The sequence below is a fragment of the Struthio camelus genome, chromosome 1, assembly GCF_040807025.1.
Source record: "Struthio camelus isolate bStrCam1 chromosome 1, bStrCam1.hap1, whole genome shotgun sequence".
NCBI lineage: Eukaryota > Metazoa > Chordata > Aves > Struthioniformes > Struthionidae > Struthio > Struthio camelus.
The window spans coordinates 120,509,039-120,527,521 of NC_090942.1; the positions used below are offsets into that span (position 1 = coordinate 120,509,039).

Consider the following 18,483-nt stretch of genomic DNA (forward strand, 5'->3'; position numbering starts at 1 on the left):
GAAAGTGTGCTTTATTTGGCTTATCTTTCATGGAATTTAAGAGATCAGAAGATGAGAAAAATGACATTACATTTTCATGCTGACTTACTCAAATTGGGATTAGAGAATGAAAGATAACAGTTATTTTCTCAATAGTTAACTCACTCAGATAAGAGTAACCAAATACTGAGAAACCTTGGGTTTACTGTGTTACATACAAGTCAGTCTGCTATCTTCCTTATGGGCCAGATCTGCAAGGGTACTTATGCTGTTAAATACCTTTGTGGGACTCAGCCTTTTATGATTTCTAAAAACTGAAAAGAAATGTATATCTTGTTTCTGTGTTCTTATTAGTATTTTTAATATTTTTATGCTTTGATATTTCATTATAAACACGAGACTAATTTTTACCTGTACCCCCTTAGATCATGGGTAAGTAAATTTTACTATCATTCAAATGAGGGGGGGAAAAAAAAAGGCAAAGGGAATATAATTGTACTGGTGGCATTAGAGATTCCTATTTGTCTTCCTCTCAATAACAAGTTAAAGCCTTTTTTGCTTTATTAGTAACCTGAATCAAAGTAGACTTCTCTAGACTCCTTTCATATTGCTACCAGAATTACTTTGTCTGGTCTTTAGTGCGACGCACAAGTACAGCTGATAGTTCTGTGATGAAACAAAAGTAATTCCATTCTAATTCCTTTTTGTCTCAGTTCTGTTGTGCGTGTCTAAGAGTGAGTGTAGTCTGGGGGAAAAAAAACCAAACTAAAGTTATCAGATAGGATTTTGAGTTCACACATGAAACCACGATTATTATTATTATTATTATTTTTAACAAACGCACTTCAGAATTTAGGACTTGTTGCATTTCCTAGATTTGGAAGTTGTTCAGGCTCTTACAATTCCTTTATAGGAATTCAGTGCTTTAGTTTTAAACTATGAATAGCAGTATTTTGATTCTATTCCCCTTCTTCTTTCTATACCACCTCTGACCGCCAAAGTTAGTATATTTGCAAGTGTAGTGAGAAAGCTGTGTAATATTAAAGTGACCTCATCAAGAAGTTGCACTGTATTTCATTTGTGAACTGAATGCACGCTGGTGATAATGAAACAGATGTTGATATTGAAAATTCTATCATTGCAAAGCAGGTACAAAAGAGGAATCGGAACCCAGGGTGACATTGACTGGGGTTTGTATCATTCTCGGCATGGTTGCCCTATTCTTATGAGAGGTTCCTGGAAAAGAGAGGGGAGGATGAAAATGGAAGTAAGTAAAAGCCATTCTAGGTGTATAGATTGAGGCAGTTCGTATCAAACAAACTGATTGTCTCTGTGTACACACAAACTGCATGGTCTGCACCAGTCAAAAAACCAAAAAAACAAAAAAAACCTGAACTGGAGAGGTGGGCTTAGCCTCTCTACTCTTCCGTCAGAGCACCTTGTTGTTAAATGCAGCATCCAGTTGCATGATGGATAGGTACGTTATTGCTTAATAGGTAAATATTTGGAGAAGTCTTACCACAATCTCTAGGACTTTTTTTTTTTTCTTCATTTAACACCATGAATACTGGGGATTACACACACACATGGTTAGTGTGTGTCAGTTACTGATGCTGAAAAGTTAATCCCCTTAAAAAATTTGTTATCTGCAGTTTCTGCAAAAGTAAGACTTCTAGTTTTGTTTACGTACGAATCCAAACCAAGGAGTTATCAGTCTTTTTCCAATTCTTGGAAATGCTTACTTTTGCAAGCACAACTCAAAATAAAGGGGAAAAAAAAGTGTTCTATTAATTTATTTTGCTAGTAAGTAAATTTCTACAAAATATTAGGCATTGTGTCATCTGATCTACTTGTGCAAAATAACTGACGGACTTACCAGTGCCAGTGTGTAAACTTGTATATTTTAAGACGAGCAATTTTTTGCTGTGATGGAAATGATTGACTTACTTACTTGGGTCAGTGGGTGGGGCAGAAGAGAGATGATAGTTCACAGAATAACCTGTGAACTTTCACCCCTCTATATGGAAACTTGTTTCAGGGTCAAATCCTTGTAGCTGCCTTCTTGCCACGGTCAATGCCAGCCCTACTATTCACAACACTGCGGCCATCGAGGCCTAGGTACGTAAACATTTAAGGAGTTTTTAAAGTTCTTTACATCAAAACAGATTTTTAAAATTTCTGTTTATAAGCTTTCAGCATTTAACAACTATTATGTTAATGATGATTTGAAACAATGTGACGACTACTGCTGCTAAACTGTGTGGCTAAGCGCCTTTTTTCCTTAAAAAAAGAAAAGAAAAACCTGTATCTGTTTCATGTGGATTTTCAGAGTAAAACTTGAATGTGCAACTGCTGTATAATAAAACGGGGAACTTTTTTTTTTTATATTTAAAATACGCATAAACACTATTTGAATGTCATTACTAAATGTGCTTGTATTTTGTTCAATAACTAGGTACACTTGGCACAAATGTTGCCAGTTAAACAGTTAACACTGCCTCCTTTCACAAGATGAGAAGAGAGACATTGGAACCAAAGTAGTGTGTTTAAGAATAAACGGTTATCATTTTATTAAATACGTACGTCTGAAATGGGTCACTTGCCACTTTTGAATTAAAGGATTGCATTAACATTTTAAGTTGTTCTTTTTTGAAACTATTGATTTGTGTCTCGTGTGTCTGCGTGAATTCTGGTTTATACAAGATGTTAATGTATATAAAGCTAAGGTGTATTCGTTTGAATTGAATCTGTGAAGCATTGTTAGAAACATTTTTGGAAGCTCCGACTTATTTTTTTAAGTCCCAGTGCTAACTTTAGGACTTGTTTTACTTTTTTTTTTCTGGATAGGATCAGTTCTTAAGAGCAGCCCCTGTAACTGGAGGAATGGGAGCTCAACTGATGAGAAAAATGGGCTGGAGAGAAGGAGAAGGGCTGGGAAAAAACAAAGAAGGCAGCGTTGAACCTATTATGGTTGATTTTAAGACGGATCGAAAAGGTAAGCCCTCATGTAAATGTTTTATGGCTGTATAAACACACTTGTGTCTTTTTTTTGAAGCTAGAAAAAGCTTACTACTTGGAAGTTATTTTGTGTAGATACAATTTCATCATAAAAAAAACAGAATGATATAAATGGTTTTGATATTGTTTTTTCAAGGCCTGGATGATTTATATGTGCACTTGTCCTTAATGCCTGCGAACTCTTCCAGAAGTTCTTAAACTTTTCCTAACTTTCTCCTTCCACCTCAAAAAGTGCTTTTCAGTGGTTCTTAAGTGAGGGATATGCTTCAGTTCACTGTACGGAGAAAGGACGGACAGGGAGATTAATTGTGGAACCATCCATTCTAGAGATAGTGTCACCTTAGAGAAGGTGTCTGAAGCAGGAATGAGGCAGGACAGAAGACAGAGCGTTTAATCAGCTTTAAACAGGGGGGGGAGGACAGAAATAAGAGCTGGGAGCTACAGAGCTGAGTTACTACTGCTTTCAGCCAAAGTCCTGACATGAATAGGCTGTCATACGGATTTTTAGGTCTTCCAAATGGATTCTCTTTGATTTTTTTTTTTTTTTTTTTAATCTATCTGTCCTCACCACTATTCCCTCTCCTAATTTGATCCTGTCTCAGGTACCTCTCTGCTCAACTACAGTGACATTTCCCTGCTTGCTTCCAGCAGCTCCTTTGGCAATCTTTCCTCCTCTTCCTTATATAATTCATGACTCCAGGTCGAGAGCTGTTGTATTTTTCTCATTTGATTCAAGAGATTTAGCTTTTTACTTAGAGAAGCGGAGTTTATGTGATTGGCCACCTTTCCAGCACGTTCAGCAAGAGCTCTGTTTTCAGAGTGTACGTTAATGAAAATTTTCCATCTGAAATACATATACATGTTGCAAATGTTTTAAATGTAAGCGGCAACATTTCAGCAGTCATGATTTTGCCCTTAATTGTTCTATTATGTGTGTTATCAAAACAAACGCTTTAACACTGACTGCAGGAAAACAAATACTTAAGGTGGTGTCCCAAATATTAAAAGAACTGGGAACTTTTAATATGTTAAATAGATCACATTAAAGCATGAAATGCTTTGAATTACGGGGTTTTATTAACTTCTGTCAATGCTCATAGTTGAATTCTGGAAAAAAAAACCCAACCTATATAAATACAAATTTGTGAAGTTTATTTGCAGAGATGCAATTCGAGTCAGAGGAATCTTGGGGGGGAGGGGGCAAAATTACTAGCTCTCAATAGAGAGAGAACTCAGTATTGCTCTGACTGCTCTATAGCAGTGAAAATATTAATTTAAACAGGATTTGAATATTAAATGCAGAGAGGTAGAAAATGAGAAATCTTTCTTAAGTTATAAAATAAATAAATACAAATCCAGTACTTTCTGAATCTTAAAGACCTCCTAGTAGCCTTTTTTTTATAAATAGAGAAGGGCAGCAGTGTCCAAGTACATAGTACAGGCACTTTGATTTTATACAGTGACCAAAATTGTTTTTCAGCTGTTCATTTCTCCACTGCCACCTTTCCATTTAAAGAAAAATAATCGACATAACCTGGTAACAGAGTGATTGGCAAGAAAGCGTTATTTGGAAAATATTTTCTTTGTTACTTAGTTACTGTGATCTTTCGAGGGGCTGTCTTGTAAAGCTCTCACTGCTGGCAAGAGTTCCTTCAGTTTAGCTTCATTAGTATCGGGCAGAGGAAAGAAGTTGATAACAGTCAATTCGAGCATTATTCTCTCAAGCAGCCTGCATAACATAGTTGTGGGTTTTCATGGTAAGAAGAAGGAGAATTAGCTCTGTTCATTATGTTGCTTACCCCTTGTCATGTAGTAGGGAAGAGGTAGCACGGCTGCACAGCCCATGAACGTTCTGAACATTTGTGAACGTTTTGATGATACACAGCTGTGTCACAGCTCAAGTTTCTGGTAGTAAAAGTGTGTTCCAGGATCTTTATGTGGTTTCTAGTGCAAATTTCCTTAATGTCTGCAGAACTCGATATATAAGTTCCAAGGATCAAGCCCTAAGGTCTGAGCTAGGATCAGGACCTCATTGTGCTGGGCGTTCTGTGACAGATAGTTGGCGCTCTCTGCTTCAGCAAGTGTGGTCTCCCATAAGATGGGAGAGAAGTTAGGTGGAATTAAAGGGCACCTATTCCTGGTGTATGATGGATTCACCTGTAAATACTGATAGCCTGAGAGATGTCCTGGTTTAGCTTTGATTTCCTCTTTTTTTTTCCTCCCCCTTCTGCCCCCCCCCCCCTTTTTTTTCTGAATTTGATCCTCATCATATAGAGAATCTGTCTAATCATTTCCACAAAATACCTAAAAATGTTTTGTGTCGATAAAGAATATTTAATTTTGGGCCAAGCAAGCATATGTTATAAGGAGACAATCTCCATTACGAAGAGCAAACACGCTTTTTGAAGAAGCCACTGAACAAAGATTATACATTTATGATGAGTAGCTGAAAAGCTTCTTGATACGACAGTATTCTTAATGCCCTATGTATTAACAGTCAAATTTTATAAAGTTCTATGTAGAGGATTAAAGACCCTTGATTGAAATGAAGGGTGAGGAAATAACTACTATCAACATGTGTATGCTGATGGAAGTTGGGCTGAAATTTTATCTAGAAGGGGGTCTGTTCTATTTTAAAAGATGAAAACCAGAACAATTACTATTTTTATACACATTTTAGAACTTGTTTCCCAATAAAAAAATAAATATGGGAATGAGGGAGTTCGCTAAAGAGTTGCTCAGTAGGCTGTACCAAGACAGGTACCAAAAGGTTGTCAACCTTTGCTATGACTTTCCACCAGACCCTGTTTTTTCTGGATACCACGTCAGATCTGTAGTCCTCTTACAGCCAGCATTGAAACCAAACTCTTCTTGAGCTTTGCTGTGAGTCAGTAAGTTGTTGGTCGTCTCTGCTTAAAGCAGCTCAGTCAGTCAGCTCTCCTGTGAAAAGCAGAGCTTGTCGTGGTCCATTGCAACTTCTTTTGAGAGTGCCTAATGAGCTGCCTGGGACCAGATATGGAACATAATTATGTGTGAGTGAGTGTGGCACTATTGTATGAGTGAGGGAGATGTGGTATCAATGCAGATGAAGTCCTTTCTTCGGTGGAAGTCTTTGGCTAGTTTGGATACAAGTGCATTCAATAAGAAAGAAGAAACAGAATGTGTTTTGATGATTGATATCTTTAGAGGTTTAATGGCACTTGGAAAGTCCCTACTTAAGAGGTGTTAATGATCCTGTGCATCTTGGGATGAAAGTGTGGTGAGGGAGGGAATGGTTTTCTTTTAAAGCATAACCAAAAAAAGCCAACAACAAAAAAACTGAAGGAACAGGAAGAAACTGGAAACAAAAGCCTATCTCCCTCTATTAATTCTCCAAAGCCAGGAACAGAAACAAATTGAGGTAAGAAACAAAGAAAATAACATACAAGGATGGAAGTCAGAGAAATTCTGAACAGTGGGGTCAGATACTTTGTTTACATGTGTTTAAGGTAAGGGCAAAAAGTGAATTGAGAGAAATTTGACTCACTTGATAAACATTGCATTGTTATTGGCAATTGGTACGCTGTAGTATGTTTCACAGTGACTTTCACTAGAACTTGTGTTCGTTGTATTACTTTGGGGCCCAATTGCATGTTTTTTAGCTACTTTATATTCACGTGTGGTTGAAATCACTGTAACTGGGCGGTGACCTTGGATGTAAGAAAAAATAATTGAATATTGTAAAATAAAGAGCACATGTTGTAAGAAAACCACTGTGGTTAGTATTTCCTATGATAAAAGGACATAACTAGTTGCCCTTTTTACTATTTGAGGGAAATACTTAAAATTGTCAGTGTGTTAGAGGCAAACTGTTAGATGGATTTTGGGTTTTACAGCACAGGTAAATACTGGATGTGTGTGCTTTTAAGTCTCTCTTCCGTGTTTTCCCCAAAGCAGGCATGGAAAACCAGGGGATTACTGACCTGCGTAAAACTATGTAAACTTTTGTACTAGCTAGCTAGTTAAGTGTCCTAGTAGAGCGGTTGAGAAGAGGGTTACGCGTGGCATAGATGGGGAAAAAAATGCTGAAAGGAAGGGAGACTTGAAAGACTTTTGAAAAGGTGGTTGCCTTTGTACATGTTAATGCTTTACTGATGAGAATACAGAAATCAGATGAGAATCATAAATGTGAACTTGATTCATGTTTTGTTTAGGGCTTGTTGCTGTGGGAGAGAAGGCACAAAAGAGATCTGGACATTATAGTGTGATGAAGGATCTTTCAGGTGAGATTTCTGCTTGTTCAAAAAAAAAAAAAACCTCATCTAAAATGATTGCTCTGATAGAAACACTGAAATTTTGCATACGTTTAATCTTTAAGGTAAACATCCAGTTTCTGCATTGATGGAGATCTGTAACAAAAGAAGATGGTCACCACCTGAATTTGTGTTGGTGGATGATAGTGGGCCTGATCATCGCAAACATTTTATTTTTAAGGTGAGTTTGAACTTCCTTGTTTGCGGTTGGTTTCTCTATTAAAAGATGTTATTAAATTCATCTTTGTATTTGTGTATTTCAGTGGTAGCCGGGGTGTGCTGAGCAATGTCTCAGTGCTAAAATTTCAGAGTGGTGTTTCTGTGGAGTTACATGCCAACTCAGATCGATCTCTCAAGCACGTTATCTGTAAAGAAACTGTGATGCTATTTCACTTCTTATTTAAATTATTAACCTATGTCGAGTCATATTCTTGCTTCTTACTTGCAGGTATAGTGTTGAGTTTCACTGTTGTAAAGGTGCTAGCCAATATTTAGCTATTTTTGTCCTTTAGTTACCTTAGAACGTGGGCTTTCTTTTCTCATGTAATATCTTGCATTAGCAGTTATCACTTGGAAATGGCTATTCGTACTTACAGACCAAAAGTGGATTTTATCTACCCCTAGAGAAGAATTATATACTGAACGTGCTAAAAAGAGTTATATGTAGTGCTGCCCCTGAAACAGAGAGAGCTAACGCTGTTTTTTCCCCCTCTCCTAAACAGGTGAGAGTGAATGGAAATGAATACAGGCCTACTTTTGCCAGCCTTAATAAGAAGCATGCTAAAGCCACAGCAGCAACTGCGGCTCTCCAAGCGATGGGACTTGTACCAAAGGAAAGCATGGCTACTACCACCATGTTTAGGAGTGCCTCACACCGCTAGATATTGTTTTTTATATTGACATTATTTCAGATAATTTACTCTGCACAAAAATGGTATTTGCCCTTTCATGTTGTAAATACATTGGCAATTCCCACGTTGTAAAAACTGTACAGGCACCTTCAGGTTTTTCTTTTGTACCATCAAAATGTATTTAAATCATACTTAGTTTTTGGTATGTTTATATTGTTTACATTAGTGATGTAATTATTTCTTAAATGACTAAAATCAGACAACAGACTCTGGAGGCATCAGTAATCTAAACCCTTGTTTTAAAACTCATGCAATTTCTCTTCGATATGGAATGTTAACACTTTCATACTGTTTTGTACTATGCTGCAGTTTTCCCTGGTCTTGGTAAAGCTACTCTTGCACTTTTGCCTACAGCTGGTAAAAGGCCATGCAGCTTACCTTAGTCTAGTCGGGGCTGGCGTGTACTGCTGGACAGATACTGGGCCAGTACTGTTACCCCTGTGAGAAAGCAAGCAGTGGTAGCCCTGTTGTACAGTGTTAACGCTGCGGCTTCTCTTTGACTTTTGTTTGGGGTTTAACTCAGTGGTGCACCGCAACTGGCCGTACAGCCCATATTCTAGGACATACGTGATTAGGCAAAAGACTTGCTTTCAACGGGAGGGCAGATGGTCCAGCGATGGAACTGATGAGACTTGCAATGTAAAAGTGTCTCTCCCTGCATGTTCTAAGAAGGGAGATAATGGAGTTGTCTATTCCAAACAAATTAACACACTGCCTGATGTTGATTGTATGAATTTGTGGTTAATGTGAATTTTAAACTCTAACAAATCTACAACTGGATTTGGGGGGCGGGGGGGGGGGGAGGGAGGGGATAGAATGATGCTTCAATTGTTGTACCCAACTTGGTCAATAAAGCAGCACAAGTTCATAATCTTAATCACTGGTCAGTAAACAGTAATTAAAATCTATGCCAAAACAACTTTTTGAAAATACGCACAGTATAGAAGTATGTGTTGTAAAGAGTAGCAACAGTTGTTAAGGGTTGCAGAATCCTTTTTAGTCTTTTTCAGTTGTTTTAGAATATTACCAAATTAACTCCTTGGGCTTTAATTTTCTGTAATGGTACTCCGCCCTCAAGGAGACAGCCTGATCCAGAGTTTTGGCTGTTTGATAATGGAGAGGATGCAGAATGACTTAAAAAAAAAAAAATTTTAAGAAAAACTAGTACTTTGGCTATGTGCACTTTGAATTTGAAAGGAAAATTTTGGCTGCAAAGGGCATTGTACACCTCTCACCAGATTTGTCTGTGTTATGAGCAGATTGCCAGGATTTATGGCCTGTAATAGTCCAGATGCTTATTTTTGAAAAGTCTTTTTGAAGTTGTTTCTTATTACAGCTACTGACCAGAGCTTCATCTGGGAACGAACAAAATATAGTTTGTACACAGTACGCAGTACTCTGGCCTACAGTGAATGACCACTGCAGTGGCAGTAGGAACTTGGAGATGGGGAATTACTGGTACCTCTTCTTCTATGAAGTAAAGTTATTTGTGTGTTTTCTCAACTGTTATTGAACAAAGCCTCTTTCTCTGCCCTAAAGGGATGAGTAGCAGTGTCTCGTTTTGTACATGGCATAACGGAGGGACAGAGAAACGTTCTGAATTCTCTACCACACATTTCCAAGAAATAAGGCCCCTTTGTAGTCTATCAAAGCACTCTAGAAATGCCTGAATTAATCGTAATTTTTGTCAACGTAGTTGTCTTAATTAAACTTCTTTTCCGTTTGGCTTCTTGCCTTCAGTCTCTGGGTAAAATTGTTGTTCTTAGGTCTCCTTTCCTTACTTGCTGAAATAGTTGTAAGGTATGTAATAAATGTAAATAGGATGGTAAGCAATGGAAAGGCATTCTCTGGGAGAGCTGGATGTGACACCTCTCTTAGCTGACGTCTAGCTTTTTGATGTACAGCTCAATGTAATTAGCTCAGGATGTGGGAGGCAGCTGCTAATCAGGCTTTTGTTACTGTTAGCTGTATCAAAACTAGACATTATCGGAGATGTTGATCATTCTGTTTAGTAAGGTCTGGCTGCATGGTATCAAATCTGGGAACATACAGTCTTCTCTGGTACTTGTTACTTTGGTCTTTTTTGTCCATATTCCCTGTGTATACTGTGAAGATATATATGTTATCTCACAGAAGCGAGCAGATGAATTCAGTCTGACAGAAGACTCAATTTAAAAAAAAAAAAAAAAAAAGCAAGTTCTGGATTTCATGCCTTAAAGACATGATACTGTATATAAACTTAACCCCTGGTTTTAAGGAAGATGTAGAAAGAAAAAATAAGAGTTAAGATCTGTAATACCTTAATTATGACACTTCTTAATGTTGAGGTTTCTGTTTTAGTTTCATCCCTGTTGTTCAGAATGATACATGGATTTTAAAGCTAGTGCAGAGATGTGCTTCTGTAAAGTTTGTACATTTCAATTGGTCTGAGTATCCTTTGCATGCAGGAATAGACACGTAGTCTATATTAAAAGTAGTCTATATTTTAAAAAAAACAACTAGGAAGTACTCTCTTGGAACCTGGTTATTTATGCAGCAGTTTAGCTGTCTAAAGGGAAAGAGTTTGGGAGTCCTGCTAAAGGAAGCAGTGATCTGTTTAAGTGTTGGATTTGCTTTTTGCTACAGAATTATTTTTCTAGAAGTAATCTTTCACTGAAAGTGTTTCCAACTTGTTTGTGGTGAAGTAGAGCGTTTTGAAACGGGTACCCCCAAACTTGGAGCCAGCTTGTACCAAAACAGTTTCTGGGCAGCATTCTAACTAGTACTTTTTAAATTGATAAAGCTGGAAGGGTAGGAAAGCAAAGTTCCTGTCTCCCCAAAGATTTGAAACTGCCTCTTCAAGTGCAAAAGCTACAAAATGTTTTAAGCAACTGCTGCTCTCTAGTTCTCCCAACCAAATCAATCATAGCTGTGCTGAAAATTCACAGGGCAAGTTAGATAAATCTTACTGCTCTGAGGAGTGACTGGAATAAAGATAGTTTGTATTTAAAATAATTTCAATATTTGGAAGAGCAGCAGACTGGCTAGTGCTATAGCATAGTTTTTACAGTGAAGGTTAAGTGAAGGTCCAAGTACTCTGCAGGGGCAGCAATTAACCCCAGAGCTGTAAACATGCTTCTGAAATTAGAGGCAAAGCTGTGACTTAAAACCAATATATACTTTAAAGCATGAGGAGGAGCCATACGTTCTGCTAATGCTGCAAAGCATACGATGAAGAATTCAGTGGTAAATGTTTGAAATTACACAGCTCTAGACTACAAGACTGTAATTTCGGCTTAATGATACCCATTCTAGTAGCAATTCTAATTTTTATAGTTTAATGACTACAAGCCATTATTTGGCATTAGTTTCTCTCCCTTAGTCTGCTAAGTTACATGGGAAAATACAAACTGCAACTGAACTTAATGCTGCTTACTGTATTTCCCAGGAACAGACTATTCAAATCCACATCTCAGGATGGTTATCGGGTTGATAAAAGTTAACTTGCTTTCCCCTACAGGCAGCTACAGAATACTTTTTCGTATTACTTTCAGCACCTTGTTGTATGTGCCAATATGAGTGGGCCCGTTCCTCAGGTCCCACGCTCTGAGGCTGCTGCCCGTTTCAAGATGGCAGATGGGGAGTCTGAGGTAGCGAGCAGCTCTTAGAAGGCCTTGTGCGCAACAGTGGAGGAAGCTGAACTCTTAAATAAGAGTATCAGAATCTGGCAGCTACAAGAATTGCTCTTAATAAGCTATAGCAGTAGACTAAAGTATGTATACAGCAGAAGGCAAAGCATAACAAGTTTTGTAACTGCAAGGATAGTTACACAGGGCAGTAGGCAGAGAGGCTGTTCTGTATTTCAGGAGAGAAGTTGCATGGGCATGAAGAATACAGGCCTTCCAGACTGAATTCAGACCAAGAAAACAGATAATTATATTTTATAAAATTTTATTTTAAAAAAGCTTTCTAAAATACAGGAGATGTCCAAGGAAGGCCTTTTCCTTAATTTTCTTTGAGAGTCCATTGAAGTATTTTATGGTGGGTCATGTGCAATAGTTTTTAATCCATTATGTATGTTCAATTAGGTCATATCCCTCCTGGTACTACATAGGTGCTGTTTGCATAGACCGTCCACATAAGTACAAGCAACTGCATGCTAGAAAGTAAGTATCCTGTTCCATTAAATTGAAACAGCATATCTAGGACTTCCAGGTATAAGCATAGTCCTTCATTTCTAGGAAGCAGATAGAAGATTTTCCCAAAGTTGGAAATTGACTCAGTTGATCCAACGTTTTAGGCTGCAGTCCACATTTAGAAAGATCTTTGCATACAGCTTCCTGAGAAAGTTCAGATTGAGACATGTAATAAATACACACTTCCTGTCTGAAGCAACCATAGCTTTTAAGTGTTTGTTTAGGTACATCTGAGGAACGCCTGAACTGTTAGTTTTCTAATGATTCCGTTTCTGATGGAATGCCAAGCCACCGGGACTGCCAAGTGGTGATCAAAGGAACTGGGTGTCAACCCATGTATAAAGGAACAAACAGTTTTGTTGCAGTGACCTCTGCTTTCTAATAAAGATAATAAACCTATCAGGAAAGATTGTCTCTGCTAGTTTACTTACCTTATTTAGGGCAGTGCTTGCATCATCAAGACCCATGTTGAACACAGCTGTTGGCTCATGCGTATATAATATTGCAGAGAAAGCTCCTCTCTGTGCAGGTTTGAGCAGCATCGTCAAAGAATGCAGAGAATGAGGCATGACAGGGCCTATGATCTCCAAACTGAATATATCTTCATATGACAAGTGAGCCCTTGCTTTTGCGTTTATACTCCGAGCCTGAAGGCAAGACCAAGTAAGAACAGTTCTTGATATGCCAATTAAAGTTCCACTTTAGTTTCAAACTACAGTACCATATTCCTATTGAAAGTTTTCAAAATCCTTTAGCTAGTGTCAACTTACTCGTCAATGTATGCGAGTATTACGATGGTTTTACTGTCTTTGTAAGAGCTCCTAAAATGTATGGACTTGAATATGCAGGAATGCTATAGCAAATCAGGAACGTAACTGAAGAACTTTGATGCACATAACATGAACTACCTCTGATGGAACAGGACTGCAATACTCCTGTTAACGTATTCTTTAGGATCTGCCACCTCCTTCTGTTAGCAAATTGTGAGATGTGGTTCAGAGGCTCCCTCATGTAAGCAGCCACAATAGTTTGGGACCCTGTAAGATCTCAGGAAGGTGCTGGTGTTCAAAGGAGTCTCGCTTAAGAACCATTTTAGTAGCTGGGAAGTCTACTTAACCTTTTATATATCAGGATGTTGAGGATGGAATTACTGGGATTCAGTTTAGCAGCACAGATCTACTGGGATAAAGATGATTTAGGGCGTAGTCTGTATTGCAGTCAAAAGGCTAACTCAAGCTGTAGCAACAAAAAAAATCTGCTGTATCTGAAGGAGATATGGTGACTATACAAAGACAGTGTCTAATCTACTGCTGAGTGAAAAAATAGCCGCCTCTGTGGGAAAAAACAGAAACCGTTTTTGTTACTTACTTTGAGTGTCTGCATTGTTGCACCTCGAAAAGCAATGGGGGACAACAAAGTTGGTGGAAGCCCTGCTTGTGGACCTGCAGCAGCCACTAAACTCTTACAGTTTATCAAGAAGTTCAGCAACGTGAACGTGTTTGTTCCTTTGATTAATGCAACAGATTCAGGCTTGTGATCCATTTGCACTTCATTTTTCTCTTTACGGCTATATTGATTGGAGTCAAAGGGAAAACATGGACAGCTGAAAAGCCTTAATGCACCAAAGCAAGAATCACAGCAGTGCGGCAGTAGGAGACCCCCCCCCCCGCCCAAACAAGGAAAGGAAAAAAAAAACAACCACCACCACCACCCTACACACGCACACACCAAGCCAATCCCCCCTGCCCCAAATGCTACACTGACTTGAGTTTGTTCTTCAAGTGTTAAGCAACAACTTAAACCTGAACTCTGACTTCATTAAAGTTATGAGATTTAAAAAAAAAAAAAAAAAATTCCAGATCTGAAAAGTCATAGCTGGCAAGTTCATTTTTGTTAAAAACCTGCGCAGTTAACTAGTTCTACTTTTAATAAGATAACTGTGTCAAAGCAAACATTAAAACATGAGCATTTCAGTTCAGATGGGGAGTTTGCTTTCAAAGTGAACCCCCTGATTGTCCCCACTTACAGTGCGTAGATGTGGAGCAGTCTCACATTCTTGGATGAGAGTAACAGGTAGCTGCACTCGGGAGCACACCTTAGGCGCTCCAGCTTCAAAGGGGACCAGATTAGATGAAGGTAATCCCTCCTCTGGAACACGTTCTCAGCACCAGCTGTTTTGGTCTACAGCGCTATCCCTATTGTGCCACACTACCTGCAAACATAGACCTAGCCTGCGTGAAGAGATGACGTCCTTTATCTAATGAAGTCTTGCTAATGAAGCAGTACGTGAAGTGACACATTCAAATAGCCTGTGACCTATTAGCTGGATCTTATGTTTGCATTAACCATCCACTGTGGCTCTTCCTTTAAGAACAGAAATATTTAGAAATTCTGAAAGAGACAGGCAAAGTTGTCTATTAATAGTGTGGTACCTTGTGGATTAATATTTGGAAATATTTCCTCAAAAGCTTTTGTAAAACTTAAATCTATACCACAAAGATGAACTCCACAAGGTTTTTGCTCTAACAGATCTTGACATGCAAATAAAGGATACAGTTTAATAGAAATTGCATCTGGTTTTTTAACCTTGTCTTGGACTCCCATCTCCTCAAGCCAAGAGAAACTTTCTTCATCATCATCACTTGGAGTGGGTTCCCTAGAAAACGCAGAATCAGGGGTTAGAAAGGCAATACTTCCTGTTAAGGTTTTCTAAATTAAATATGCAGGAGGCTGTAGGTGCCTTTGAATTCTAGACATTTTTAAAGACTTATTACTTACTCTCCATCTTCAGGGCTTTTGCCCACTTCAGGGCTGTGAACAACTTCTGTTTCCAAATTAATTTCAGAGTTTTTCCGTTTTCTGATTCTACTTTCTTCTACCAAAGGTAAAGAAAACTCTATGCCTTGAACAGAAGGGGAAAGAAAGCAGTGAATGTTTTTAACACCTAGCTAATGCACTTTATCAGTTATTCGAATAACTGGTTTCATCTTACCTTCATTTCTCATGGCTTCCCTTAAACCTCTAGTTGTGGGAGAAATGACAGCTGTAATAACATCGCTTCCTGCAAGACCAGCTGCACGAAACAAGACAGTAAACTGGTAGGTGCATACATAAAAGTAGGGACACAGTTTGGCTTTGAGCAGATTGTACAGAGAAGTAAAGCTGACAGACCTGCAAGTTAGAATAAAACAGTTCTGTTATTGAAGTGAATTGTTCGCTACTGACACACCATAAAACTGGATTTTAGTTATTTGCTGGGTATTATCAATGTCTATTCCGAACAGTTTTGAGAGCATAATGAAAGATGAGAATCATATTTTCAAATGCGTTTAGCATCTAGCAAACTGCACTCCTCTGAAACGCAGCCCGTTTGTGCGTGCTATGCTTTCCAGTAACTTTTGCTTTTAAGCACGTGGCTCTACATGAAGCGACCTGATAACAGGCTTTTCAGAAGTCTTTCCTAATCAACTAGGATTAGACAAGGACATTTAACAAAAGACGACAGCTTCAGACTTACTGGTCCTCAAAATAGTGAATATTCTTGCTGGGGAAAAAAAAAAAAAAAAGCTTTCTCACAGAAATGGAAAGAACTTGTGCATAAATTAGAATTCCGATGTCTTAATTTTGCTAAATACAAGAGTTTCTTGGTTCCACTTACCATTCACTCATTAGCACCTGCTGCAAGGCTTCATCCTGTGACCAAGGACTAGCCTTTCCTGCTATTTTTCTATCTGCTCCAATGCGAGGAAACAGCTGCAGCCAAGGCAGTGAAGGGTGAAGCCAGTAAATGAGACTTTGCTGAAAGGCACAACGGAGTTCTGTGGACATTTTTGGTTCCTAGATTTCAAACAATATTTTATGAGGGTATTAACACTTAAATCTTTACTTAAGAGAAGGTAGCATTGCAACAGATGCGAGGAAAAAAAAAAAATCTCACGCACACACACCAAACAACATACACACACCCACTAGATGGTAAAAAAATGTCCTAGGCTTGCAAATAAGCCAGATTAAAGACACGACAGGCAGCAACTGTTAACTGCGCCACAGTTGAAGTTAAAACACCACACGCTTATCGCTGTTTGCCACTGGTTGTATTTTAGGGTACAAACAATGGATGCAGTTAGATCAGTAGTCTAAATGAGCCTTATCCTTAAGGTAAGTGAGACCTAAACAAACAAAAACACAGCAAGACCTTTGCTGCCAGCCCTGCAAGCACGCTTAAGGAAACGTGCAAAGTTACATTTTCCTATCTAAAGCTAGATCTCCAAGCTGCCCCCTTAAGTATTACCTGTACGCACTGTGGCAAGTTTGTTTCTGTTGCTCTGCAGTGTTGGGCAAATCCTTGAGCTTCTTCTTGCGCTTTTAAATGTTCTGCCCAGGTAAAAGGTTGGGAAGACATAAAAAGAAGTCGTGTTTTAATACTCCAGTCCGCAGGAAGTTCATTTCTTGGTGAAGAAGGAACGTCAGGTATGAGAACAGGTAAATGAAAGTCCTTAGGAAACAGAAATAGCAGCAGTTAACCTAAGGACAATAGTAAAAATCTACATACCTACCTATTTTTATCTTGGCATGGCTAGGTTTGCTCTGATGTTGATTTAATACCCCTGTACCGGCAGGCAGTCCAGATACTGGACTAGATAGGACTACGGTTGCTACATGCAGCCTCTGAACTCCAAAGTTTAGTAGCCTATAAAAAGGCAAGTTAAATCTGTGCTTTCCTGAACGTTCCCGTCCAGCGCAGTTTAACAGCAAAGGTGCCCTAGTTGCTATCTACCGTAGCAGAGTACTTGCGCTAAGTTAGAACGCAAACCTCACATCAAGGTGCTACAGACCACCATCCCTTACTCCAATTTATGCCGAGTTTGGCCGCTCGCAGGCTGGCCAGGCACTGCTTATACTCAGCACGTTACTTGAGCCTACAACAAACTTTTGACAGAAATACTGCGTTACTTGGGTTACAAGAAGCAGAAGGATTTAGCTCATAGCAATCTTTCCCAAAGTCCCAAAACCAAAAAGCGACGGTGACGTCAGATGCTTCCTAGATGACGCAAAAGAGCCCGGGAGCCCTCTAGGATCCCTCGTCCTCTTCGAGGGCTCGTTCCTCTCTCCTGCTAAGCCACCCTGGACTTCAGGTTTTGTGCCTGAGACAGGGTAACGCAAGGTCAAGCTCGAAACCCTCGAAGACGCGGGTTTTCAGGAATCATCTCTTTCCTATCGGCCCGGTGAAGTAACACCGCTTTTCTCGCCGTTACGGAATAAAAGGCGACCGGGGCCACCACTCCGAACGCCTTCGCCAAGGCGACTCGCGACCGGGCCGGGCGGTGCCGTACCTGGCGCGCCGGGAGGGCCCCGGCCCCCTCCGCTCTCCGGGCGGGCTCCTCCTCGGTAGCGGCATCTAAAAGCTGACGGGAAGAAAAACAAAAGCAAAAAAAAAGGGCGGGTAAAACGCAGCACGCAGACAGACCCGGGTCGATCGTTTACCAAACCACCCTCCGCTCTGAAATCGCAGCGGCCCGGCCCCGGCCCCGCACGCTTCTCCCCTCGCCCCGGCGGCAGGAGCCCCCCGGCCCGGCCCGGCCCGGCCCCGGCCGTACCTGCCAGAAGGGCGCTGCCGGGGGGCCGCCGCCCGCCGCCCGCCGCCCCCGGCGGTCCCGCTCCCGCGGCGCGTTGTCCAGGCAGGAGAAGGGGTTGCGGCGGGCGGGCGGCGGCCGCGGGGCCGCGCCGCAGGGTGAGGGGGCGGCGGCGGCGGCGGCAGCGGCAGCATCGGCGGCGGCAGCAACGGGCTCCCTCCGCCGCTTCCGCTTCAGCCGCAGCATCGCCGGCGGCTTCTTGAAGCCGGGCGAGTAGCCGGGCACGGCGGCGGCGGCCATGGCGGAGGGGCGCGCAGGCAGCCGCCGGGCGGGAGCCGCTGTCGCAGCGTGGCGCGAAAAGCGGCGAGCTCCGCCCCACGGCGGCGCGGCGCGGCGGGGCCGGGCCGGGCCGGGCCCAGCTCGGGGGGGCGACAGCGGCCATTTTCTGCGGGGCGCCGAGGGCTGAGCTGGCGGCGCGGCGGGACGCGCCCGGCTCGCCGGCCCCGGGACGGCCGCGGCTGCTTCCTCCTGCGGG

At 40.7% G+C, this 18,483-nt stretch overlaps 2 protein-coding genes across 7 annotated transcripts in view; one reads left to right on the plus strand and one right to left on the minus strand.

The window, feature by feature from the left end:
- Window positions 1–9,928, plus strand: part of SON (SON DNA and RNA binding protein) — a 43,986-nt gene extending 34,058 nt beyond the window's left edge. For 3 of the 6 annotated variants that reach the window (XM_068912926.1, XM_068912949.1, XM_068912931.1), the window contains 4 exons: window positions 2,827–2,974; window positions 7,191–7,259; window positions 7,355–7,470; window positions 8,012–9,928. In XM_068912926.1, the coding sequence (XP_068769027.1) occupies window positions 2,827–2,974; window positions 7,191–7,259; window positions 7,355–7,470; window positions 8,012–8,170 (492 nt within the window). In that variant the 3' untranslated portion in view covers window positions 8,171–9,928. Of the gene's footprint in view, window positions 1–1,125; window positions 1,247–2,017; window positions 2,098–2,826; window positions 2,975–7,190; window positions 7,260–7,354; window positions 7,471–8,011 lie in introns of all 6 variants that reach the window. The other 3 variants (XR_011135389.1, XR_011135390.1, XR_011135388.1) reach the window with 3 other exon arrangements.
- A 2,185-nt stretch (window positions 9,929–12,113) lies between these two features.
- DONSON (DNA replication fork stabilization factor DONSON) lies at window positions 12,114–18,263 on the minus strand. The gene is made up of 10 exons (XM_068912961.1): window positions 17,973–18,263; window positions 17,709–17,780; window positions 16,667–16,870; window positions 16,034–16,212; window positions 15,368–15,546; window positions 15,154–15,277; window positions 14,930–15,031; window positions 13,744–13,942; window positions 12,807–13,022; window positions 12,114–12,519 (listed from the first exon to the last, which is right to left on the minus strand). The coding sequence occupies exons 1-10, from the start codon at window positions 18,246–18,248 to the stop codon at window positions 12,382–12,384; spliced, it is 1,689 nt and encodes a 562-aa protein (XP_068769062.1). The 5' UTR covers window positions 18,249–18,263; the 3' UTR covers window positions 12,114–12,381.
- Window positions 18,264–18,483: the final 220 nt, after the last annotated feature.

What these genes read in the sequence shown, in the direction of transcription:
- DONSON (XM_068912961.1), bottom strand. Translation starts at nt 18,248, where the DNA reads ATGGCCGCCGCCGCCGTGCCCGGCTACTCGCCCGGCTTCAAGAAGCCG. An exon ending in ACTTGCCACAGTGCGTACAG is followed by an intron (nt 16,213 to 16,666) that starts GTAATACTTAAG and finishes TTTGAAATCTAG; the next exon opens with GAACCAAAAATGTCCACAGA. An exon ending in CAAGCACTGCCCTAAATAAG is followed by an intron (nt 12,520 to 12,806) that starts GTAAGTAAACTA and finishes GAACTTTCTCAG; the next exon opens with GAAGCTGTATGCAAAGATCT.